This window comes from Vulpes vulpes, unplaced genomic scaffold (assembly GCF_048418805.1).
Source record: "Vulpes vulpes isolate BD-2025 unplaced genomic scaffold, VulVul3 u000000899, whole genome shotgun sequence".
Lineage (NCBI taxonomy): Eukaryota > Metazoa > Chordata > Mammalia > Carnivora > Canidae > Vulpes > Vulpes vulpes.
In genome coordinates, this window is record NW_027325780.1 from 4183797 (window position 1) to 4210607 (window position 26811).

The 26811-nt window shown below is 38.9% G+C and overlaps 2 protein-coding genes and 1 pseudogene across 4 annotated transcripts in view; 1 reads left to right on the forward strand and 2 right to left on the reverse strand.

Annotated features, from left to right (window-relative positions):
• Nucleotides 1-6561: 6561 nt before the first annotated feature.
• The window catches only part of NUP54 (nucleoporin 54), a 29881-nt gene continuing 9631 nt past the window's right edge, over nt 6562-26811 (forward strand). Inside the window, exons 1-9 of one of the 2 annotated variants that reach the window (XM_025992967.2) lie at nt 6562-6799; nt 7414-7575; nt 10844-10927; nt 11022-11168; nt 19459-19685; nt 22387-22574; nt 23550-23746; nt 25855-25909; nt 26380-26473. In XM_025992967.2, coding sequence (XP_025848752.1) covers nt 6733-6799; nt 7414-7575; nt 10844-10927; nt 11022-11168; nt 19459-19685; nt 22387-22574; nt 23550-23746; nt 25855-25909; nt 26380-26473 — 1221 coding nt within the window. In that variant the 5' untranslated portion in view covers nt 6562-6732. The remainder of the gene's footprint in view (nt 6800-7413; nt 7576-10843; nt 10928-11021; nt 11169-19458; nt 19686-22386; nt 22575-23549; nt 23747-25854; nt 25910-26379; nt 26474-26811) is intronic. The other variant, XM_025992968.2, reaches the window with a different exon arrangement.
• On the reverse strand, nt 15419-16419 carry LOC112915533 (large ribosomal subunit protein P1 pseudogene; annotated as a pseudogene).
• ART3 (ADP-ribosyltransferase 3 (inactive)) overlaps nt 26252-26811 on the reverse strand; it is a 48362-nt gene continuing 47802 nt past the window's right edge. For both annotated transcript variants that reach the window (XM_072745440.1, XM_072745437.1), the window contains one exon: nt 26252-26500. The gene's annotated coding sequence lies outside the window, so the exon portion shown is untranslated. The remainder of the gene's footprint in view (nt 26501-26811) is intronic.

A 26811-nucleotide genomic window follows, 5' to 3' on the forward strand; every position in this document is an offset into this window, starting at 1 on the left:
ACTTTACACTGAATTCCACACAGGCAAGGGAGACCAAAAATATATTACTGCCATGTGATTTTTTTTTTTTAAATCTTTTTTTTTTTTTAATTTTTATTTATTTATGATAGGAACACAGTGAGAGAGAGAGAGAGGCAGAGACACAGGCAGAGGGAGAAGCAGGCTCCATATACCGGGAGCCTGATGTGGGATTCGATCCCGGATCTCCAGGATCACGCCCTGGGCCAAAGGCAGGCGCCAAACCGCTGCGCCACCCAGGGATCCCTGCCATGTGATTTTTAATAGTTATTTGGCTTGGAATCCCATTTGATATTCTTTCTGAAAAATCTGTGGCAAACCCAAAAGCTGCAGTCAAGATTATAGATTGGTTAAGAAGAATGAATGTGCCTATTGGCTTTAGGTTGAAAATAACAAACTATTCCTCATGCATTATCCTGGAAAGGCCCCCAAAGTCTTCGTGATTCTCATAATCACAGAGTATGTGTGTCCTGTACTATGATACTCCACTTAGGGAAAAACCAGAGGGAGGCTACCTTGCTTCTCTCAGAGAAAATTGAGAGTTAAGCACAGGACAGCAAATGGGCTTTGCCACTTTTAGCTCAAGGCTTTTCCTCCTGGACTTTATTTCCTCATGTTCTAGAAAGATTGCTAATGGTCAAGTGGAACAAGTACTATATGACTAACCCCTATTGGGGTTTTTACTTAAGGTAGGCTTTTTTTTTTTTTTTTTAAAGATTTTATTTATTTATTCATGAGAGACACAGAGAAAGAGAGGCAGAGACACAGGCAGAGGGAGAAGCAGGCTCCATGCCGGAAGCCTGATGCGGGACTTGATCCCGGGTCTCCAGGATCACACCCTGGGCTGAAGGCAGCCGCTAAACCGCTGAGCCACCTGGGCTGCCCAAGTAGGCTCTTTTTTTAATTTAAATTGCTTGAGATTTGAGTTCTGCAGAAGGTGACCTTCACACTTGGGCATTATTAGTGGACTTAATTGCTCATGGCTATTAAACAGAATACTGAGCAGAATGTTCTTACTGTAGCTTAAATAGTTGGTTCATTTCATGTGATTCTTGACGTGTTTACTTCTATCCTTAATGCAATGGAGTATTTTGCTAATAAAACTATTTATATGAAATTGCACTGGAAATGGTATGTCATCAGATGACCACTCATCTCAAGAGTTTCATTTGAAAGATGCTCTTTGCCTCTTGACAGATGCAGGCCTGAATCTCATCTGTTGGGCCATTTGTGACTTCTGTTCAGCTGTGGTGGACAGTTCTAGGCAGCCTGACAAGTCGAACTTGAAGCAGGTCCCATACTGTGCTCATCTGCCCGAGGGCTTTCTCCAGAACCCTGGAAGTCCCACAGAAGCCCTGAGGGCTCAGGAGACCCAGTATTGACCCTTAACCAAAGGGGCAGGAGTCAGCTGATAAGTACTTCAGTCCTCAGAGGTTCATTCTATGTGGTTCCTCAACTAGGACTGCCCACAGTAGGATTGCCTTCATATCATCATTTCTTCCTTCCCTGTCTCACACTCCCCAAGCCCCCCTCCACCACCACCCTTTCGACTGCTGCTTCCTCCCAAATAACCTACCTGCACTAACATCCTTATTCATGCCTGCTTCCAGGTAAACATGAACTAAGTGCATGCAAGTCCACCCAGAAGGGCCTGGAAGGGCCAGAGAGCTATGGGAGAGGTAGTGGACCTATGTTTCTACAGACATTGCTACTGAAATTATTAGTCTCCAAATTAAGACTACCTTTAAAACCTTTCCCATCCAAATAACACTGCATCTTATTTCTGGAATCAGAGCAAATTCAGATCAGTCATAACATATCTTAGCTCAGTGTTATAAATGTCTTTATGTATCAAGGACACTTGATCCCCGACGTATGTGCTTCCAAGGAATCCTGAATTTGATTTTAGCCGGCTTATGTCATAAGGGGAACTCTGAATATCTATTTCTGTTTTCTCAAAGGTATATAGAGACATCTGGAATGTGGTAACATACCAATCTGCATTATTTCAAATCAAGAAGAACGGTCCAGAAAATATATTTAAAAGAATACTGATAAGGGGTGACATGTGCTGCCAGGTATTAAAGCATATACATACCCATGAACAGTAATTAAGAAAGTGTGGTATAGGGTGAGTGATAGAGAATAGAAAGTCCAGAAACATGGATACACGCCTAACACAAGATAAAGTTCCCATTTCCAGTGATAACTGTAGTCTTTCATGTATTCGGCTAATGTATATTTTATTTTTAAACCTTTATTGAGCCATAACTCTCATGCCATAAAAATTTAAAAGCACAACACAATGGTTTTTAGTAAATTTACTAAGCTGTGTAGTTTTAGAACATGATCACCTCACTAAAATTCCTCATGCTGGTTTATAGTTAATCTCCATTCCCATTCTCAGCCCCAAGAAGCCACTAATCTACTTTCTCTGTATAGATTTGCTTTTTCTGGACATTTCATAGAAGGAAACTCATATAGTGTGTGGTCTTTAGGGCCTAGCTTCTTTCTACATTATACTTTAAAATAATGTATTCAACAGATTTTATTGGGTAGCCCCTTTATGCCAGGCACTATTAACTAGGCTACTGGATCTTACAGTCTACCAGGGGAAACAGCAACCAAATAATCATAAATGTAAAATTTCAACCAAGTGTCACGATACTCTGGGAACATGGCTTGGAATTGAAGGAAGGCTTCCCCAAAGAAGTAGCATTTACTGAGACTGAAGACTAGGTGTAATTAGGCAAAGTGAAACATTTCAGAGGAAAGAGGTCATGGCCAGGAACAGGAAGAAACACATTTATAAGTAACAAAATATTTGCTCGGAGTTCAGAGGGAAGAAAAGTGGAAGATAAGGTTGGAGAGAAAGGCAGGGTCCAGGTCAAGTTGGGTCTTATTAAGCCAGTTTAAAGATTTTGGTCTATTTTAAGACCAATGGGAAACCATTGAATGTTGTAAATTGGATTTTGGGAGACAGGAGAGAAATGGGACACGTGGCAGGTTTGTTTAGAAAGGCCTACACTAACTGCAAGGTGAATGAATTGGAAGAGTCTACATGAATGCAGGGTGGTCAGTTTGGAGGCTGCTGTGTTAGGTGGGTCCCTTTGGGGTCTCCGTTGGCATGCAAGATGGATCTTGCCTGGGGGTGTCTACCACAAAGCCGCATAGCAGGGGCTTTATTGGGGAAAATAAAGATATATAGGGGCAGGACAGCAAGAAAAAAGGCATCCTTCTTGTCATCCCATGGAGAGGCCAATATGGGCCAGAGTCCTGTTTGGTCTCACAAAGGAGCACACACATATCTGCCTTCTAGTCCCCTCTTTTAAGGAGCAAGCATGAAGAAACAGTCCTGTCAATGAAGGAATGTACAAGCCACCGAGCAACAGGAAGTTGGGATTGAGGCGAATGCTTTATAGAAATTGTGAATGCAGCTGCCTATGGAATGTTACAGTCTCCACCACTGGGGTAAAGAAAACTCTGGTTCCATGGGACCTGAGCTTGTGTGCAGAAGGGGGAACTCTTAGCCACAGCTAGCTTGTTGTCCAGGCAACCCAGAATGAAGTCACAGTGCAACAGTCCTGCTCATTGCACTTTAGGGGTTACTGCAGTGTCTAGGTAGGGGTTGGCAAACCTTGTCTATAAAGGGCCAGATGAAAAAGTTTTGGCTTTGCAGGCCTCTCTTGTCACAACTACTCAACTCTGCTCTTGTATAATAAAAGCAGTTGTAGACAACATGTAAACAAATGGATGTGTCTGTGTTCCGATAAAACTGTATTTATACAAATAGACGACAGTCCACATTTGGCCATCATTAGCTGATCCCTGATCTAGGCAAAAGATTATGGTAATTTCAATTGTGGAGATGGCAGTGGGGATGAAATATTTTACAAATGTTTAAGAGGAAAAATATGTGGGACTTGAAGATGAATATGGGAAAGGCAAGGGAGAGGGACAGGTCAAATAACTCATTCATCCGTTCCATGGTCCTGAGTAAGGTCTGTCATGGGGGCAGGCACTCTGTTAGCAGTAGGGATACAAGTAGTAAAAACAAAAACAAGAACAAAAAAAACAAAACAGTTCCCTACCTCACAGATCTTATATTAAATCTGGGAAGCAATATATAGGTGGTAGTAAGTACTAAGAATATTTAAGTAGCCACAGTGACAAGACAGGAATGTGTTATTTTAGAAAAGGTAATCAGGGAAGGCTTCCTATGGAAGAAACATTCACCCATTCCTTTCATCCCCAGTCTTTCTCCCCTTCCATCCATTATTTCTGTGATTTCACTCTGCGGGTTCTCCTAGCTCTCCAGCCATACTCTCTCAGGTTCCCTTGAGGGCTGTTCTCTTAATTCCTGTGATCAGCTGCAACTTCTCTCTTGGTAACTCTTCCTGACAATCTCATTGACTCCCTGACTTCAATGACAACCTAAACACCTACAACCAAAACACAAATCTCTGTTCAACCTCAGCCACATGTACCAAACACCTGCTGGATATCCTCAGCCAGACTGTCCCCAAATCCAGAAAGTAAAAAAAGGGAATTTTTCCTTGTCTTCGTTCCAAATTCCCATTGCTGGGGAACGGCATCACCATCTACCCAGCTGTACATGCTAGGAAGCAGGACTCTTGCTAGACTCCTTCCCTCTCCCTCCCTTCCCTCCACATCCCATTAGTCATCAAGGCCATCTGCTCTGTGTCTCACCCTGCGGTCCTCTTCCCTGCCTCAGTGCTCTCACTGGGACTCCTGCAGTTACTATTGCCATGATTTAATTTTTGAACAGGTAAACCGTTTACATTTTCAAAAAGCATAAAATGGGTTTACAGTGAAAAGTCTTCCTCCACCCTCTTCATCCTCCCAGAGGCAACTAATTTACTCACTTTTTAATATATACTTTTCCAGGAATAGTTTATACAAAAATGTATATTTATATATTCTAAACCTTTTTTCAGTCACTAAAATTGTAGCATACCATAGACAGTTTTCTATGTAATACATCTTTGAGATCTCTCTTTTCAGTAAAGAGCTTTACTGTTCCCATTTCATGCCTGAATAGTATTCATTTGTATAAATGCTGCTTTTTAAGCAAACCCGTTTGTTTCCAGTCACTGGTTATTATAAACAATGCTGCACCAATAACTTTGTATTCCATAATTTTGCCAAATCATTTATAAGATAAATTCCTAGAAGTAGCTGGGTCCAAGGATTTGTAATTTTGATAGACAAAATGGCTTTTGTTATTATTTTTATTTAGGTATTTAAGCACACAGATTTAAGAATCAAATAATTCTATAAGGTTATTAAAGGAAAAAAAAAAGGAACCTAAACAGATACCCTTCTCAAAGAAACCTGTTAACGCCTTTTTTTTTTTTTTTTTTTTTACCACCATGACTATCATACTTTGGATGATACATTTGTTGCTATAATGTGTGAAATAAAGTAGATGCTCAAAACATACATATACACCTTTCCTAATTGATATAGTCTTTACTTGCTTCAAAACTTCCCACTATTTGTACAATCTCCATAATTCTTCTTAATTTCGTGTATTCCTTTTCTTTTCAATGATTGATGTAAAATAGTGTAATGTCTTTTCTCTCACGAGAGGTGAAATATCCAAATCACAAAATACTGCAGACAAAAGTTTGCAAAAATTAATGTGATGCAGCATATATTCTGAAATATTAACAATAAATTCAATTCTTTTGAAAATTATCACATTATCATTAATAATAAATAAATAAATTATTAATTAATCATTACGTTATTTTACAATAATGATTGAAATAAACACTTTCACCTGCTGGCTTCTAGCTCCTTCCCTCCTTTGTCTTTAAGATGACAGTGCTAGAGAGATTAACACTTGGGTATGAATCGCGGATACAAGTGTTAACATTTTCCATCATCTTGAGAAAATTTTCAGTACCATACAATCAAAAAATCAATTTCCAATACACCTGTACATGTCTTAAAAAATGCATTCATAAACAAGAATGGGAAAAATACCAGGCCAGCACCGCCCTGGAGACGAGCGGGCGCCCTGAAGACACCGGGTCCCGTGGCTGGGCCAGGATGTGCGTCCACGTCCGCGCGGAGCGCCAGCTCCTCACTGAGACCCTCGCCTGGCCTGCGAGGGGAAGCAGCCAAGATGGTCGCGCCGGAAGGGCCCCCACGAGATTCGCCGCAATCCAGGGCTGAAGAGTCTGTTCCTCAACCCCTGGGGCCCAGAGGAGGGTGTGTACGGTGGGTCCGGCCACTTGTCATTCGCGGACTCAGATCAAACGAGAGCAGCAGAATACAAGAAAGGCTCCGAAAGAGGCTGCTTCGCGAATCCTCGTGAGCTCCAGCACTGCCGTGGGCTCCACGCTGCGGAGACGACGGCGCCCCCCACCTGGGCCTCGCTGCACCCCCGTATGCAGCCCACCGCACACCTTTCCCCGGGGCCCTCCCCACCGCACCCCGTCAGGCGGTCCCGGCCGACGCCCCGGGAACGCCCCGCGCCCCAGAAGCCCTCAGGCCCCGGAAGCTGCCGGACCCGGCGCGCTCCCGCCAGGCCCCGCCCCCGGCGCCTTTCCGGCGTTCCGGCTTCTCAGGCTAGGCCAGAAAAGGGCCGGAACTTCGTGACCCGCAGGCAGTTCTCCGCGGGACTGAAGAGCGGAGCGCACGGAGTGTCGTGGGAGCGGCGCCTTAGTCCCCTGCGCCCGCGACATGGCCTTCAACTTCGGGGCTCCCTCGGGCACCTCTGGCACCGCCGCGGCCCCCGCGGCCCCCGCGGGTGAGTGATCCTCCCGGGAAGGGAGGGAGGCCTCCGGTCCAGCCCCTCGGCCCGAGATTGTCCGGTTCGGAGACCCGGGGACTTCAGGTGCCTCGGCCAAGGGCGGGCAGCGGCAGGGCGGGCCCAGGCGGCTCCTGAGGAGGCCGCGGGGGATTTCGAGGCCCAGCCTGTGGCTCTCCGGCTGCGCGTGGGTCCCCGCAGAGCCTTGCCCTCCTGGGGTTCGCTTCCCGCCGCCGGGGAGTCCCCGAGAGGCCAGCCAGCGGCTCCGCCTTCCCACTGCCGGAGACCGGCCTGGCTGTCCCCGCGCGAGCCTCCGGGGCCCGCGGGAACGTTTGCTCGGCTCCCGCTGGTTGGGGCCGGCGGGCCGCGGGCGCTGCACTGCGGCCCCCTCGGTCCTGGCCCCTTGGTCAGTGCTGCGGGACTTCACGCTCCTGCTCCTTCCTCCTGTCCCCGCCTCCACCTCCGCTTTCTTAACTCGCTGGAGCGAAGTCAAGGTTTGTCCTTGTTCCCTTCTGTGAAACCTGCTGACTCTTCTAACCCTTTTCTTGCTTTCTTTTCCTTTTCTTTCCCTCCCCCGTTTTAAAATTTTGTTTCTGTGCCTACACGCCGATCAGGATTTGGTGGGCTTGAGACTGCCAACTCCACCGCCAGTGGGTTTAATTTTGGGGGTTTCGGATTAACTGCTAATCCTGCAGTGAACTTTAATATTGGGAATTTCGGTGTTTCTACTACCGCGGCGACTCCGTTCAATTTTGGTAACAGTCTGGCAAGTGCAGGTAGATACTGCGGGTCGTATGTGTGACGGATGTTGGGAGCTGGAGTCCAAGAATGTTCTGTAGTTCCTAGTTTTGGGAAGAGCAGCGACTTGTCTAAAGAGGAAAGGAAATTCATTTCCTAGAGTCGAATCAAAAACATTTGTATCTAGTTTTGACTGTCTTAAAAGATTTGGTTTTTAGAAGTCTTGCAAGTTATAATGTTCCTTTGTTAAACTTGCATTTAATTGGACAGAATATACCTTCCAAGTGATAAGAATTTGGAACGGATTATTTTAAGTAGAATATGTTTCCCAAATTGTTATGTTATCTCTTACAAAATAGAAACTCACCAGTCAGGCCCTTTTCTCTGGGATTCTTGGACTCCTGCAGTCATTTTTTTCATCTTTCCTGCATCTTTCATTGCAATTTCATTCGACTGTCTTTGTGTTTCCCAAGAGAAACAAGTCTTATACGAACAGCAATATCCTGTATTTTTAAAATGTGTTTAACAACAATAATGTATTTCTTTGGTCCACTTGGCAGATTAGGATGCATTTCTATAAGATATGTAATTATAAAGAGTCTTGGTTTTTCACAGGATTTTTTGAGAAATAAGTAGGGCAGTTTAATTTGTCAGATAGCATTGAGTCTAGTAGGTAGGCTAGACATATTTGTATTAAATAATAATGAAGATTTTAGTACCTATATGGATTGAAGCTCATTGGAAATTTGCAAAGCACAAACTATAATGTGTTTATATGTATATATAAATTTAAAATAGGTCTGTGTATTTTACATAGTTATCCTATAGAAAAGTCTTGTTCCTCTGCTGCTCGTATATGAATATATTGTCCATATTCTCTTGCATTATGCCACTTCTACCCATGCCAATTATATGCATTTTGTAAACATTATTTATTCCCTAAAATTTATTTGGAAAGTCTGGTATTTGTGCAGTATTTGTTAGAGCAGTACGAATATCACCTTGGCATCTGATTTGAAATGTTTTGAGAAATACGTTTGAATTCCTTGAATTCCAAAGATAAAACAGTCCTTGTCGTTAAGGTATATTTAAAGTGATCATGTATCACTGTCATTTACTGTCATGTACGTTTATTTTTCCATTTGCTTAAAATTGGCACTGGGTAAAACAGCTGTATTTTGAAATTTGTGTTTCTGAACAAAGCCACCCAGCTTGTAATTCAACAACAATAAATAAACTTATTGGTATTTGCTTGATTTCATGTTCATTTGGAGTTATCACTGTTAAGTGTTGAGTTGTGATAATATAACTGTATTTTATAACTGTATTTTAACCACTTCTATGTATGTTCAGTAACTGAACCTTCAGCAAGGGGATGATAGAAATTCTTATTTTTTTTATTATTTTTTTTTAACTCTTGTTTATTTTGTATCTTTACAGATTCACTATTACATTTTTGGTATTAGGAACCATGATAAGCTACTAATATTGTGTAGCCAAATCAGAATATATCATAGTTATTCTATGTAAGGGAAGATAATGAAAAAGATTGAGAGCAGTGTTTTATACTTTTTAGTTGATTTTTTTTTTTTTAGTCCAAATGTTTACAGTTTGCAGTACTGCAATAGAACCTACAAGAAAATAGCGTATTTGGTTATGACTACAGTATGCAGTCTATTCTTGAGTAATTTTCCAAATCAAAATTATATGGTGAATATCAAAAGGTTGAGGTTTTTTCTTTCTTATATCCTTTATGTAACATGAATCTATCTCTTAAACTAGAAATATAGGAAATTAGAAGTTAGAATTGTGAAAAACTGTGGCGTAATGCAGCACTAATGGTTCAAACATTTTTTTTTTAAGATTTATTTATTTATTCATGATAGAGAGAGTGGGGGGGCAGAGACACAAGCAGAGGGAGAAGCAGGCTCCATGCCGGGAGCCCGATGTAGGATTCGATCCCAGGACTCTAGGATCATGCCCTGGGCCAAAGGCAGGCGCCAAACCGCTGAGCCACCCAGGGATCCCCATTTTTCTTAAAAGTCTTTTTGGCACCACATTGGTAATCAGGTAAAAACTGACAATAGGAAAAAAAATATAAAACAATATTAGATTGTCTATATTCCATCCCATTCATATGTCAAATTACATATGGTTAAGATTAGTTTCATCTCTAAACTTACCTAAAAATTAAATGTGTGTATCTGTCGGTTGCCACACTGGTGCAGAGAACTATGCTAGTTCCACTCTCCTTTCCTACTACTTCATTCCAGTTGAAACTTGTTTTTCCCCCCATATCTCTTTCTTCAAGAAACACATTCTTGTTGTAGGGAGGTCAGTGTGTTTCCTTTAGAAAGTTGCAAAGTTTTCATGAAGACTAAGTAGAAATATAAGCTGAAATACAAGTTAATTCACCAAACCCAAAGTTGCAAACTGGCCCCACAATCTGCTGATATGATGTTTCACACTATTTTAAAAACATTTGAGATGCCTGGGTGGCTCAGTGGTTTAGCACCTGCTTTCCACCCAGGGTGTGATCCCGAGTTCCGGGATCAAGGCCCATATCCCTGTATGGAGCCTGCTTCTCCTTCTGCCTGTGTCTCTGCCTCTCTCTCTGTCTCTCTCTCTGCCTCATGAATAAATAAATAAAATCTTAAAAAAAAAAAAAAAAATTTGAGTTTTTGCCCCTCTCCCCCAAATGAATTAGGGTTTAAAATTCTGTAAATTTCACATAGAAAATTTAGATCCTCTGTTTCTCTTAGAAAAAATGAAATATACAACACTATGAAACTACCATTCTCCCAGAGCAGTAATCTGGAATTTAGAAATTTTTTTTTTTTTTTTTTGCTGCCACTTTTAAAAACTATTCACATTGAACAGTTCTATCAGTCAGTAAACATCCAGTCTATTTCACTCTTTAATGTTATCAGCCTTAATCTTGTAGGGATTTGAATTTGCAACTCCTACTCTAAAAAGTACATGCATAGTCATTTTAGAGTTTGTTAAGCATGGTAATAGGCTTAACGTTTTCTTAGCTGTAACTGTTAATCACCCCTTTAGTTTGAAGGGTGTATATTGCATTGTGGTTATTTCTATTTTAAATACTTAGTCATTATTTCTTGCAACATACTGACTTCATGATGAGTAGCGTAGTTTTTTAAAAACTGAAGTTGAAAGTAGAGAAAGGAAAAATTAGATCAAACTATTTTGTCTTTTTATGTGGTAATGATGTAGAATAATTTGAAAAAGAAATTAATGCATACAAAAGATTCTTCCTTTCTGTTTTATTTATCCTTTTTAAATTAGGTGGGTTTGGAGGATTTGGGACAACATCTACAACAGCAGGTTCTGCTTTCAGCTTTTCTGCTCCAGCTAACACAGGTGCTACTGGTAAGAAGATATCTAAATCATTTGTAAAGTGAATGAGCTAGACATCAGCTTTTTTTTTTTTTTAACTTATGCAATTTAAATTTTTCCTTCAAAGGACTCTTTGGTGGTACTCAGAACAAAGGTTTTGGATTTGGTACTGGTTTTGGCACAACAACTGGAAGTAGTACTGGTTTAGGTACTGGTTTGGGAACAGGACTGGGATTTGGAGGATTTAATACACAGCAGCAGCAGCAGCAAACTAGTAAGTATAAGAGGCCTTCATCCTACTTCAAATATAAAACTGTAACATGTACCTAACATTGAGTGCACTGTTCAAAACACTTTAGTGGATATCTCTTGTTTTGAAGATTTATCAGTATTCCACAAAATTCCAAAAGCTACTTCTCATGTTTATATATGATGATAGCAACTGGGGAGAAGAGAAGACTGACTGACAGGATGAGGATATTAACCCTCTGTGTTTAATAGCATTCTGTTGAACTTTCGTTGCTGAAAGTAACACAGAAAACAGCACAGAAGTACAGCTTAATGAATTATATATAAGGTGATCACCTGTACCATTGCCTGTGCCGGGCAGTGGCCCTGGCCAGCCACTTGAGAAGCTCTTCACATTGCCCTCGCAGTCACTGCCCTGTCAGAGGAACTATATAATTCTGTCTTTCATGGTGACCTGTTCTTTACTTGACTTTATAATTTTGTCATGTAAGTGTAAATATTATTTAGTTTTATTTATCTTCAAACTTTGTTAAGTTCCCCTGTAGCCCTTTTTTTGTTTTGTTTTTACAGTTTGCTAAATCAGATACTTGTTCTATACAGTTTTTCAAGTCAGGACTTTACTAGATTGCATTCCTGTGGTATAGTTTAACATATTTTGTATGTAGTCTTCTCTGTTTCTTGTAAATTGGGTTGGATCTAGACACTTTGGCTGCAAGACTATATTGCATTCTTTATTAAGAGGTATATAATGTCAGTGATGTCTTTTTTGTTGTGTTAGCAGTAGCCATTGGTGATCAGTACTTAGATCCATTAATTTTTTAGGGGTTACAAAATGGTATCATTCCAACCCTGTGACTCCTTTTACATGTATATTATAAAGAAAAACTTTATTATTTGGTTGATTCTTTTCCATATTTATAATTAGTTTTCATGGCGATAGAGTTCTGAAGACCTGCAGATGACAAAGACATTTGTTTGTGAAAACCAGAAGCCCTCTGCTCAAGTTTTTCAGTTGATACGGAATCTTTATTAACAGTTTTAGTCTCAGGGTTCACGGCTGTAGAGCCCTCCCAAGACCATCTTTTTTGATGACAATCGACAGGCTGCTCCGTTCCAGTGTTCAATAGAGAACAGCTTTGAACCTCTCCCTTTCCTCCTGTAGTTTTTGCTTCCTTTTTCTTCAGCAGATATTCTCCGTTGCTCATCCTTTTCTTTTTGTTCTTTCAGCTTTCGTTGTTTCTCCTCCATTTGCCTCTCATATTGGATCCTGGACTTTCTTTCCTTCTCAAGGATCTGGGTTTCTTTTTTGGCTTCTTGTTGTCTCTTCTTTTCTTCTCTGCGCTCCTTCACCAGTCTCTGCTTCACATCATTTTTAAGTACGGATCCATCGATGACTGGTCTAAATGTTGATCATAAGATCAATTTGAGGACTGTGATGGAAGAGAGCAGAGACCACTCTGATTCTGTCTTTCTTCGGCAAGGGCATGAGCTGCAGCAACCATCCGTTCGCGCAGCCCCCTGAGGGATGTGCTGCCGCCGGCGCGCTCCGCCCTCTTCGAGCCGCCGAGTGGAGAACCTCGGGAGGCGCAGGGGACCCAGTGCGCAGGCTCCGGTGTGACCGTCTCCTATAATTAGTTTTCAAAATAAAGAGTTGGAAGAAAAAAATAAAGAGTTGGTTTTCTGTGATTCTCCGATGGAGACTAATTGCATTTTTTTTAATGTTAGGAACTTAAGTATTTCAACTATTTGGTATTTTTTAATCTGTTGCAGTTATTATCCTTATCGATGTTTGAACTGTCCCATCTTTGGCCAAAGATACAAGGCTTTTCAGGTTGGCTTCCAAATCCTTTGACACAAGCTTTGAATTAGTCTTTGATAGCATCCTTACTAGCTGGTATGGCGATATGTTCCAGGGTTATCTTGTATGATTAATTTATTTAATTCTCACAAGAACCTTATGAAATAGTACTCTTGTACCACTTGACTGACTGTATGTTATATGTCAGGCATTGGGTATATAAGGTTGAGAGCCACAAAGCCTGTTTATAGTCTACTTGGAGATAGAATGACAGATATCTAATTAGAATAACAATATCCATTTATACAAAATACATATATATGTGAAAGTTCTAAAATGAATCCCTACAAGGTGCTGTGGAATACAGAGGAAGAACTGAATCTTGAAAGAATTAGGTTAGATGAAGTCAGAAAAGGGTATTCCAAGTAGAATAACTGACAAAAGCATCATTGCATGGCATAGTATAAGGAATTTGGGACCTGCTGCTGTAAGGAGTTTGAGTTTAACCTACAAAGATTATGGAGCTGTTGTCTTATTTTTAAAACAGGTGCTTGCTGTCTGGCTATACCATCTGTGATATGTCTAATCTCAGTTGTCTGCTGACTTCCTGGACAGTACCTCTTATTCATTTAAAACTTTAGCAGTTGGCTCTTAGTCTTACTTTACTTTTCAATTTCTATCTGGGTTAAACATCACATGGCTGTATACTCAAACAGCCATGCCGTCTACCTTTTTTTCCAAAGACCTCTTCCACTTTACCTAAACAGTTCTTACCCTGGACCTTGGCAACATCTGAAAATGTTCTAATTTTAAAATCACTAACATGAACATCCCACAACTTGCTCTTTTAGCCTGCCTTTATAAGAACTTCCAATATAGCTGTTCCTAGACCTCATTAGGTCTTTAAACCAGTGACATTGTCATTTAGACCATTTTCTATTCTTTATCTGCTCCTTCTTGTCTTCACTATCCTCTCTAATTAGCTTAGATTCTATGTCCTTCCATTTCAGTCACTGGTTGCCAATATGCTAAACTTCCTTGTCCTTGTATCATGTGCCTGGGGGTGGGGGGGATCCCACGCTGGTGTAAGCCCAACTGTCTATCTAGATACTGCTTGAGAAGATCACACAATACAAAATACTGAATAGTACCCCTAAATTCTTAATCACTGACCTAACTTGGGGCCTCAGCATTACCTGGTAATCCTTTGAAGTTTCTCTATTTAATTTATTCTCCAACCTTCTATAATAGTTATTTTAAACCTTTATTCTCTTCAAATCTCAGATTTCTCTGTTCTTATTTTCAGCAGATAGCCTTGACCTCTTCTTCATAGAGAAAACAGTAATTCCTCATTGTAATTCCTTCAGCTTCCCAGTACCAAATCTGTTTATCTACCTCCCTCTCTGCTCATCCTTTTCTCTTTTCACCAGTGCTCTGGATCTCATTCTCCCAAAGGACCCTTGTACTGTTGGTTATTCTTTCCAGTAACCCCCCCACCCCCAATAGTCAACTTCTCTCCCCAGTGATCCTTCTTACCCACATTTCAACAACCTGAAGTATCTTTTTCCTTAAAACAGTAACCACAGAACAAAACTACTTTAATCTCATATCACACTTCAGTTGCTGTTCTCTGTTCCCCTTTATAAATTACATGAAATTGTTATGGAAGAAGGGGATCCCCTTCTGTTGTCTTCTGTTTCCTCTTAGCCCACAGTGATTTGGATTCTGTTATTTTTTACCCAAATAGTTAAGATCATTAGTCCTCTCCAATCCAGTGAATACTTAATGTTCTTTACTTATGAAACATTTAACACAAAAATAAGAGAGTAAAATGACCGTATATTCTACTGAATAGATTCCCCCAAAAGTCAGAATTTGCCGTACTTGTTTTATCTATCTCCTTTCCTCACTCTTTTTTTTTTTATTACTGAAGTATTTTAAAGCAAATCCTAAACGTGTCTTTTCACTCTCACTTTACTATGCCTCCCTCTTTAAAAATATGGACATCACTCCAATTCATTATTTATAATTCCTTGGTATCATCTAATACCTAGTCCTTAATCACATTTCCCTATGTTTCATTCAGGTTTTCTTCAGCTCGTTTATTCAAATCATGAGCCAAACAAGATCCTCACATTCATTTTCTTTTTATGTCTCAAGTTGTGTGTGTGTGTGTGTGTGTGTGTGTGTTTTAAGAGAGAGCGTTGCTCAGAGAGGGAGGAGAGGGAGAAAGAGAGGGAGAATCTTAAGCAGGCTCCCCAACCAGTGCAGAGCCTGATGAAGAGCTGGATCTCACAACCCTGAGATCATAACCTAAACCAAAATTAAGAGTCAGCTTTTTTTTTTTTTTGGGGGGGGTAATAAATAAAAGCTGCATTTCTAGAGAAGCCTAAAAAAAATAGAATATTAATTTTTTTAAAAAAAATTAAAACATTTGAAATTTTTTTTTTTTTTTTTTTTTTTTTTAGGAGTTCAGCTTTTTATTGAGCAGCTTATAAAAGTTTAGTCAAAGAGACCAAAGCCCATGTCATCATCAGACTCCTCAGATTCTTCTTTCTTGGCTTCCACTTTTTTCTCCTCAGCTGGGGCAGCAGCGGTGGAAGGAGCAGGACCTCCCGCTGGCGCAGCGCCAGCTGCTGGGGCAGGTCCACCAGCTCCTACATTGCAGATGAGGCTCCCAATGTTCACGTTGGCCAGGGCCTTTGCAAACAAACCCGGCCAGAAAGGCTCAACATTCACACCCGCTGCTTTAATGAGGGCATTGATCTTATCCTCCGTGACCGTCACCTCGTCGTCGTGCAGGATGAGGGCCGAGTAGATGCAGGCGAGCTCCATCCAGGCACCTCTCAAGTTTCTTTTAGTATAGAGAGTTCCCCACTCCTTTTTGCCCCACTCCTTTTTGCCCCATCAAGAATTGGAATTGGAGAAACTGGGCCAGTTGTCCTATGAAATGTCCCCAAATCTAGGTTTCCTTTCGGTATCATTTAACTTTATACCCCATTTTCTTTTTCTTTTTTTTAATTTTTTTATTTATTTATGATAGTCACAGAGAGAGAGAGAGAGGGAGAGAGGCAGAGACACAGGCAGAGGGAGAAGCAGGCTCCATGCACCGGGAGCCTGACGTGGGATTTGATCCCGGGTCTCCAGGATCGCGCCCTGGGCCAAAGGCAGGCGCCAAACCGCTGCGCCACCCAGGGATCCCTATACCCCATTTTCTAAAGCTAAATGAAGTTAGCTTTATATTCGATTCAAGTTTGACTTCTTGGCATGGATACTTTGCCAGTTGTGCAATGTACTTCATACTGCATCACATTAAAAGGTTTATCCCTCTTTTGATGACACTAAGATTGATCAGTGGGTTCGGGGGATGACACCCAATCTGTCTTGTAAAGTTCCCCATTAGTCTTTAACTTAATGGTTTCATTCATTGATGATCACTGCCTCAGTTATTTTATTAGGAGTTGCAAAATGGTGATTTTTGCCCTCCCTTTCACACTAAAATTCTGTAAAAGGAAGTTTTTCTTCGTCCCCCAAGAGTGCTTGGTCACCCTAAAATATAATTTGTATAGGAAAGGCAAACTAAATTCTTTTTATTTATTTATTTATTTTTTATTTATTTATGATAGAGAGAGAGAGAGAGGGAGAAGCAGGCTCCATGCACTGGGAGCCCGACGTGGGATTCGATCCCGGGTCTCCAGGATCGTGCCCTGGGCCAAAGGCAGGTGCCAAACCGCTGCGCCACCCAGGGATCCCTAAATTCTTTTTAATTGACAAGGTTTTTTGTTTGTTTTTAAAATATTTTATTTATTAAATAGAGAGTACACACACAAATGGAGCAGTAGGCAGAGGGCGAGGGAGCAGCAGACTCCCTGCTGATAAGGGAGCTCGATGTGGGGCTCCATCCCAGAACCCTGGGATCACGATCTTAGCTGAAGGCAGATGCTTAACCTACTGAGCCACCCAGGTGCCCCTAATTGACAGTTTTTGTAGGAAGTTGTTGGTAGCCTGATTATTTCCAGTGGTGTCCAAGGAATTGAGGTTTTTAAATTTTTTGATCTTTTAAAAAATATAATTCTGAATGCATGAGTTTTATTAAATTGAATGTGCTTGAGTTGGTTGCTTTTTTTTTTTTTTTAATGCTCAAATTGTCAGTTTTGGCTAACATGAGCCCTTAATTTCAACAATAATCTGGTCAATTTTTTTCTTACCTCATTGTTTAGTACTCCTTATTGCTTCTGCTGGTTTATGTTCCTCTTCCTCTTTACCAGAGATTTGCACATGCTGTTCATCTTTGCCCCTACATCATGGCCTGGCTGACCTCTTCCTTTATGCCTTAGTGAATTTCTAGTGGAGCAGCCTTCTTTTGACCTTCCGCGCCCCACTTGATTAGCTCCCTCATTTAGTATTCTCATAGCCTCTGTACTTCTCTGAGGAATTTACCACAGTTGTTACTATTTGTTTGATATGCTGTTTGTTTACCACTCTGTCCTTAGTCTTTAGCTCTGTGTCTGATATTTAGTGGATACTCATTCGTGAATGAAAGTACGTATTTATGTATGAGATATAAAACCTGGAGAGACTATGTATTGTCAGAAAAATGTAAGGGAAAAGAGCTTTTCAAGGAGGATGTGTGTTCAATGAAAGTTGAAGATTTTTCTTTAGGAGCTGAAGGAATAATCAACAGCATGAGGGCCCTGGGAAGGTAGAAAGGTATGAGAAGTCTAATATGTTAAGGTTTGAAAAGAATGTTTTGGATTTTGTAATTTGAGCTCATCTATTCCTTCCAGCTAGTGAACTCTGAATAGACTAGTATGGCTGTAATCTAGTTTGAAGTGTAAAAAGGAAGCTAAATGTAAATCAGTACAGATCATAGTTTATCTCATTTAGAAGTTGAGATAAAGTGTAGGAATTTTTCTTGGCAAAAGCTACAATAAATAGCTTATTGAGCTTTTAATAAGGATTCAAATCTTCTGGCTTCTAGTTAGTCCATTTCTTTACAATTTTTGTATGTGCCCATTTGGAAATTAATACTGTTCATCTGGAAGGTAATAAGAGACCCTTTATAGCCCTGTAGCAGCCCCAATGATCTTGTGGTATTTAGAATCTTTAGACCTGAAAGAAAACTTAAATATCATCTAATATAGTAGCCCTAAAACTCAAGAGCATTTGGTGTTCATGATTTTTCTCTTACCTATGTACCATTTGTATTATTAAGAATTTTCTTTAAGTCAGTTTACTTTTAAATATTACATTTATTTTAAAAGGAAGATTTGTACTACTGCTATACATGGAAAACCAGTATTATTTGCTATAAAGGCAGGATAATTGAAATTAAGTACACAGAAGATGTAATGTTTGTAAGTTCTAATTAATACTTTTGCCTTAAGCTCTGACCTTTAGACTTTTTTCCTTTGATATAATATGAGCTAAACAGGTGTTTGTGAGGCATTAAAAGCAGGCTAGCATTAAACTGAGACTTATTTAAAATATATTATCAGAAAATTAAAAGATTTTTTTTTGTTATGTGAATTAGTCCATAATTAGTCAACTGTTGCCTGACAGCTATAATTTCATATACTGGGGATATTTACCTCCCACTTTGGAAATACTGGCCTGATCTAACAACTTTACCCTTTCTGTTGGAGAAATTGTAGCACAGACTTATCAAACCTACACACCCTGCTAAGGTTTTTAGCTTAGAAGCCTAATGATTAGTTCAACTGTTCTTTTTACTGTATATTTCTTCATAATAAGAGAAGGAAAAGTGCTTGATATTGATAAAATACTGATACAATGATTTTTTGTATCCTCCAATTTGTATTTATTATATACATATAACAGCAATAAAGATTTAAGAACTAATTCTGCAACTTCACAAACTTTACTTTTCCATGTCATATCCATTCTTTTTTTGTTGTTGTTGTTGACGTGGGTCTAATAAGGACTCCATCTAGTGTACTGGTAATGGAATTATTTGTATTAAAAAGATAATCATTAGAAAAGTAAGTTTAACATTATAAGGACTGCCCTAGTATATTAGTTTCCTAATGTTGCTGTAAGAGTATCACAGACTTAGTGTATTAAGTTAATATTTATTATTTTACAGTTCTGGAGATTAGAGATTCAGAAATGGGTTTCACTGGGCTAAAATCAAGATATTGTTGGCACGGCTGTGTTACTCTAGTCTTTCTCTGCATTTCCTGGCTTGTAGCCCCTTCATCTTTACATCACTTTGAGTCTGACTTCCCCCTTCCCTCCTTAGGACCTTTATGATTGTGTTGAGCCCATTCTGATAATCCAGGATAGTCTGAACAAAGTCTTTTAATTTAAGCACATCTACAAAGTTTCTTATGCTGTGCAAAGTAACATATTTACAGATTCTGGGGATTAGGATGTGTGTGTGTGTGTGTGTGTGTGTGTGTGTGTAGGGGGGTGCGTTGTTATTCTGCCTACCATACCTAGGATCTGAATTGATTGATTCTTTTTTTTTAATACTAATTATGGGGTACATTTCTAGCATTAGGTGGTCTCTTCAGTCAGCCCACACAAGCTCCTACCCAGTCCAATCAACTGATAAATACTGCAAGTGCTCTTTCTGCTCCAACGCTGTTGGGAGATGAGAGAGATGCTATTTTAGCAAAATGGAATCAGCTGCAGGCCTTTTGGGGAACAGGAAAAGGATATTTCAACAATAACATTCCACCAGTGGAATTCACACAAGAAAATCCCTTTTGCCGATTTAAGGTATTAGTATTTCTTTTGATCCTCACTTGAGTGTGTGTAAAAGAGAATATAATACTGGATTTAAATTATAGGAAGAGAGCAATTGCTTGGTCTTTAGTACTCCTTGAACATGGTGCAATTATACTTTTGTTTTAAAGATTTAGAAGTTATTAAATTGAAGTGATTTCTTACCTATATGTGATTAAAGGTGACCAGAATATGAATGAAGGAAGGTGTGATTAGAATGTAATTTAAAACTGAGGAAAAAATGTTAACAGAAGGGGAGTGGTCTGCTTTGCATCTATAAAGAGACCCAAAACTAGAATTTAGTGATAATTCATCTAATATTGTCCAGGAAAGTACACCGTGGCCAGCAGACAAGAGTATAAGTTCTGTTTGTCACTATTATAGCTGCAATTAAAGCCATTAAGACAGTATAATCTATTTTCTTTCTGATTTCCATGCCTACCAAACAACTTGCCTCTCATTTGAATTTGACTTCTCAGAGATTCTGTATCATCAGCAGTGAGAGTATTTAGGTCAACTTGATGGTTTTTTTTTTTTTTTTTTAAGATTTTATTTATTTATTTGAGAGAGAGTGCGTGCACCATAATCAGGTAGGGGCAGAGGGAGAGGGAGAAGCAGAATAATCGCCACTGAGCAGAGAACCAGATGTAGGGCTTGATACCAGGACCCCAGGATTGTGACCTGAGCCGAAGGCAGACACTTAGCCAACTGAGCCACTCAGGTACCCTGATGGTGTATTTTTCATAACTAATGTATTACAATCTAGTTTATACTTCAGCCACTTTTTTTTTTAAGACGTACAATTTTTTTTTAGAGAAGAGCACACACATGTGCAACCTGGGTGAAAGGCAGACGGAGAGAGAGCATGGGGCCTGACATGGGACTGGATCTCATGACCCTAAGAATCTGACCTGAGGGTGGTGGGGAGGGGCAAGGAAAGAGGGACAGAGAGAATCTCCAGGATATTTCCCACTGACTGAGGAGCCCTACATGCAGCTGGATCCCACAACTCTAAGATCATGACCTGAGCCAAAATCAAAAGTCAGATGCTCAATTGAGTGAGCCATGCAGGTGTCCCGGCCACTTTTCAATGGCAAAAAAAATCACTTTTTGTTGCCTAGGTCAGTGTCTAATCAATATGTATGTAAGCCTGTGTTTGAAGCTTCAAGGCTGAGGATCAGACCCTTTTCAACATGGTTAAGTGACAAAAAGTGACTATCTTATTAAAAAATATCTCTTTATCTCATCACTCTAACAAAAAGTTTTTAAGTGTATTATATAGTTGAAATTTTAATACTTTTGTTAAGTGACTAAGGGCTATACCGTGGACATAGGCTGAATATAACTTTTTTTTAAGTTGATGTATAACATACAAATGGCAAAATGAGAACTAGTCTAGAATGAATTTAAGTTCTTTAAAAGTTGCATTATGGGGTACCTGAGTAGCTCAGTTGGTTAAGCGTCTGACTCTTGATTTTGGCTCAGGTCATGATCTTGGAGTTGTGGGATGCAGCCGTGTGTAGGGCTCCTCAGTCAGCAGGAAGTCTGCTGGAGATTCTCTCTGTCCCTCTTCCCTTGCCTACATACATACATACATACATACATACATACATACATAAATAAATAGTTTCTTTTTTTCTTTTTCTTTTTTAATTTTTTTTTATTTAAAGATTTTATTTATTAGAGACACACAGAGAGAGAGAGAGAGAGAGGCAGAGACACAGGCAGAGGGAGAAGCAGGCTCCATCCAGGGAGCCCGACGTGGGACTTAATCCCGGGTCTCCAGGATCAGGCCCTGGGCTGAAGGCGGCGCTAAACCACTGAGCCACCCGGGCTGCCCTGTTTCTTTTTTTAAAGTTGCATTATAAATGGTGACAAGAGAAAAGGCTTCTATCTAAAAGAGTAATTCTTTAGAAAGGTATAGTATGTCATATTTAATATTATGTTAAAAACTAACATTTTTCATAAAGTTTTATATTACATGAAACCATAAAATGATGTAAATATTCTTTATAGTAAGTTTGACAGTGTTCTATTTTTAAAATATTTATATTCAGAAAAAAAAGTATAGTAAATCATTTATTTGTGTATCTAAAACTTAGTTTAAGATTCCGTAAGTCATGGGGCACCTGGGTGGCTCCATGGTTGGGCATCTGCCTTTGGCTTAGGTCGTGATCCCGGAGTCCCAGGATCGAGTTCCACATAGAGCTCCCCAGAGGGAGCCTGCTTCTCCCTCTGCCTGTGTCTCTGCCTTTCTGTGTCTCTCATGAATAAGTAAAATCTTAAAAAAGAAAAAAAAAAAGATTCCATAAGTCAATATAGCAAAATAAATTAGGTCTTGGTCCATGACTTTTCAAACAGTCATTTTTATAATGACATGCAGAATTGTTTCATCAGAATTCAGGAACACTCAACAATAATGAATATCGAAGTTCTTCAGAGGAGAAGCTATTTGGTTACTGTTAAAGGGGACATTTTAATTTCACTATAAGTTTATATTATCCTTGGGTAAAATAGTTTCTCTTTATACTTTTGTCATGACCTAGGGCACAGTGTGGTGGGAAGAATCATTCTCTTCATTAGTAGATATTAAACTGTTTTCCCTGTTTTAGCAGGTATTTAAGGTATTAATATTAAACATCTGATGTAAAATCTGTACATTTTTAAAAATTTTGTTTACTTTGTCATTCTACAGGCAGTAGGATATAGTTGTATGCCCAATAATAAAGATGAAGATGGGCTACTGGTTTTAGTTTTCAACAAAAAAGAAACAGATATTCGAAGCCAGCAACCGCAGTTGGTAGAATCATTGCATAAAGTTTTGGGAGGAAACCAGACACTTACTGTAAATGTAGAGGGTATTAAAACATTGCCAGATGATCAGTAAGTATACGTTAAATATATTTATTTCTGTGTGCCTTGGTTCAAAGAGAGTGATCCAACAGCATTTTTGTTGATAAAGCACAAATTAAATCTTAAAGCAGAATGTTATCACTCAACTAATGATTATTCAGTATTTATAGCAACATTTGTTTAAAAGCTTTTTTTCTTAATCTTGGAGTTCATTTTTTTTTCTTGAATTATTTTTGTTTTTTAGAGGTGGGAAAGGCAGAGGGAGAGAGAGAATCTTGCAGGCTCCACGCCAAGTGTGGAGGCCAGATGCGGGGCTTGATCTCACAACCCTTGTATCTTGATCTGAGCTGAATTCAAGAGTCAGACATTTAACTGGCTGAGCCACTAAGGCGCCCCTTAATCTTGGAGTTCTTAATTTATCAGATGCTAATAATTCTTTAGATTTTTCATTCAGAAACAGGAAGAAACAGTAATCATGGCTGTGTATACAAATCAAAGGCCACAAAGATGTTACTGGAAAGTTTTAACTGATGACTGTTTATGCTCCTTCATGGATAAATACGATTAATTTACTTGTCTTCTGTATAATTTTTACACTTAGTGGCAAAAACATTTACTTGGGGATATTTTGGGTTAGAAGAAATTATTATTATCAGTGAGATATAATATGTGAGATAAGCTTCAATAGGATCTCCAAAGTACTTCTCAATTCTGGAAAAGATAGTAATGTTTACATAGGACTTTGCAGCTAAGCAAACCTTTTATAAATATTAAAATGTCTGTCTCATTTTAATTTTATTGTTATTTAAGTTGATTTGTAAATGAACATACTATTAAATAAGTAAGGGTTCCTCATTTTCCAAGATTTAAGAAAATACTCTTTTCTCTTCTAAAATGACAAGTTCTGAATTCAGCTAGCACCTTTCTGAAATCACATGCTGTACTGTTACTGAGTTGTATCTATGAGTTGTGTGCTATTTTATAACTTGTTTATTTTTCCCCCAGGACAGAAGTTGTCATTTACGTTGTTGAACGCTCTCCAAATGGTACTTCAAGAAGAGTTCCAGCTACAACACTATATGCCCATTTTGAACAAACTAATATAAAAACACAGTTGCAGCAACTTGGTATAACCCTTTCTATGACTAGAACTGAACTTTCTCCTGCACAAATCAAACAACTTTTACAGAACCCTCCTGCTGGTAAGTTTTTAGTCACAAAGTTGAGGAAATGAAATATTTAAAAATATATAAGCTTCCTCTATTTTGGAATGTGTTAGTTGATTATTAATAAAACCAGTATTTATTATGTCTGCTAATTTGGGACAAAGTTTTAAATGTTTTTATTGTATGTATTCATTTAGCTTTTTTATTATATAGCTAATATGTTTGTTAGAAATTTTGGAAAATAAAGAAAAATGGTCCATAATCCATCTACCCAAAGATAATTCACTTTTAATATTTTTGTTTCTAACTTATCTCTTGTTGTGAGTATTCAAGTAAAATCTAAATGTGTTCTCACAAGGAGTACCTGGGTGGCTTAGCAGATGAGCATCTGCCTTTGGCTCAGGGTGTGATCCCAGGGTCCTGGGATCGAGTTCCGCATCGGGCTCCCCGCAGGGAGCCTCCTTCTCCCCTCTCTCTGTGTCTGCCTCTTTCTCTGTGTCTCTCATGAACAGATAAATAAAATCTTTAAAAAAAAAAATGTGTTCTCATTGAAAAGGATTATAGATGGCATAACTAGATGGACTGTATTACAGACCCTCTTTATCTCCTTTGCACAGAAATAGCTACTACTAATGATTGTACTCTATTAGTCCTTTATTTTTTTATTTTTATTTTTTTAAAGATTTTGTTTATTTATTCATAGACACAGAGAGAGAGAGAGAGAGGCAGAGACACAGGGAGAGGGGGAAAGCAGGCTCCATGCAGGGAGCCCGATGTGGGACTTGATCCCGAGTCTCCAGGATCACACCCAAGGCTGTAGGCGGCGCCAAACCGCTGCGCCACCAGGGCTGCCCTCTATTAGTCCTTTATCTGTGATTTTAATATAACATATATATATATATGGAAATCCTTTTAAAAAAAGGATTCTGCACTGTACATCAATTGCAACTTGCCTTTTCAGCTATAGTATTCCTTAGTACTTCCTTTTTTTTTTTTAAATTTCTTTTTATTGGAGTTCAGTTTGCCAACATATAGCATAACACCCAGTGCTCATCCCATCAAGTGCCCTGCTCAGTGACCATCACCCACCCAGTCAACCCAACCCCCCCCCCCTCCCGCTCACCTTCCTTTCCACCACCCCTTGTTCATTTCCCTGAGTTAGGAGTCTCTCATGTTCTGTCTCCCTCTGATATTTCCCACTCATTTTCTCTCCTTTCCCCTTTATTCCCTTTCACTATTTTTTATATTCCCCAAATGAATGAGACCATATAATGTTTGTTCTTCTCTGATTGACTTATTTCACTCAGCATAATACCCTCCAGTTCCATCCACGTCGAAGCAGTGCTTGGTACTTCCTATCCAATGTCAGTAAATGGAAGTATTCTTTTTAATCTACATGGAATACCATGGATGTACCTTACTTCACTTGAGTTATGTGTCGTTTCTTTTTATTATTATAAACTATGCAGCAATTAAATATCCTTGTAAATATGTCTTAGAACAAATAGGTGGACATGTATTTTAGATCTCTGGTAATGAAATTTTTGAGTCAAGATTACGTATATTTTATGTATTATTAGATACTGCCAAATTGCTCTCCACAGAAAGATGTACACACTGTAACAGGAATGTGTTATTTTCATATTTTTCATTTTGTATAACATTTTCTTACTTTGATCTGTCAACGAGATTATCAGTCATTTTTCACCACTCTGCAAAAATCACTTTTCATTTGCATTTCCCTGATTTCTAGTAAAACTGAGCATCTTTTTGTATGTTTATTAGCCACTTTTGTATCTTTTGTGAATTAAGATTTCAAGTAATCCATTTTCAGTAAGTGTTTTTGTCTTCCTTTCTGATTTATAGGAGCTTTCTATATTCTGGAGGTTAATCTATTATCCTGTAGGTTATAGGTATTTCCTTTCAATCTATAATTTTTTTTTAAGCTTTATCCTACAAAAATTTTCATTTTTGTAGTGGCCATATTTGATAGTCATTTTTCATTACAGCTCCTGGGTTTTTTTTGTTGTTTTTTTTTTTATCTTACTTTAGGAAGGCCTTTCCCATACAGATATTTAAAAGATGGAGAATAGTTTTTTTGTTTGTTTTGTTTTGTTTTCAGAAAAATTTCTCCTTTTTGATAGGTGTTGATCCCATTATCTGGGAACAAGCCAAGGTGGATAACCCTGATTCTGAAAAGTAAGTGTATCTTCAGCTTATTTTCATATAGGAACTAAAATTGCTATCAGGGAAGCAAACAAATGCCAACCATTTATTATATTTCTTACACTTGATGTGAATTTTTTCATTGCTTTTTAAAGAATGTTGACCCCTGGCTTGTTCAGTTGGTAGAGCATGGGACTCTATCTCAGGGTCATGAGTTCAAGTCCCACATCAGGCATGGAGCCTAATTAAAACATAAAAATTTGCTGGTAAGGATGTATAGTATGGTGAAAACTTTGAAATCTAAACTTTACTTGTTTGTAAGATAAGGTTGAATAAAATCTGTAGTTTAATATTATGATTTCATAGTCATTGATCTGCCTTTGAACCCTAGAAATTTATTGTGAAATTACATGAATGTGGTTATGAGAATTCTAATTTCTTGTACTTTGTAATACTCGTAAAAAACTTTAGATCTGATAAGTTGGCCACTTGAATTTCCTCAGGTTAATTCCTGTACCCATGGTGGGTTTCAAAGAACTTCTTCGAAGACTGAAGGTTCAAGATCAGATGACTAAGCAGCATCAGACCAGATTAGATGTAAGCATTTAACTTCATTCTCTGCCTCTGGGAATAATAAAAGAGATTATGCACACTTCTTTTTACCATGTGGATTACTGTTTTATAACAACATAGTATATGCTGCAAATTAACAATTATAGTTTTGTGCAACTACTTAATATAGTGCCTCCAAAATCATGTAAATCTGATTTGATATATTTTAACAATGAATTGAGAATTGTTGGCTTAGCATTGTTATTAGGCTGTTATTTCCATTTCCAGCCAAGGAATGCATATTACTTAATTAAACACTCTTATTTATGATGCCTTACCAAAATGAAGGCTACAATTGTGATTCTTTGTTGGTGTAGTATAAT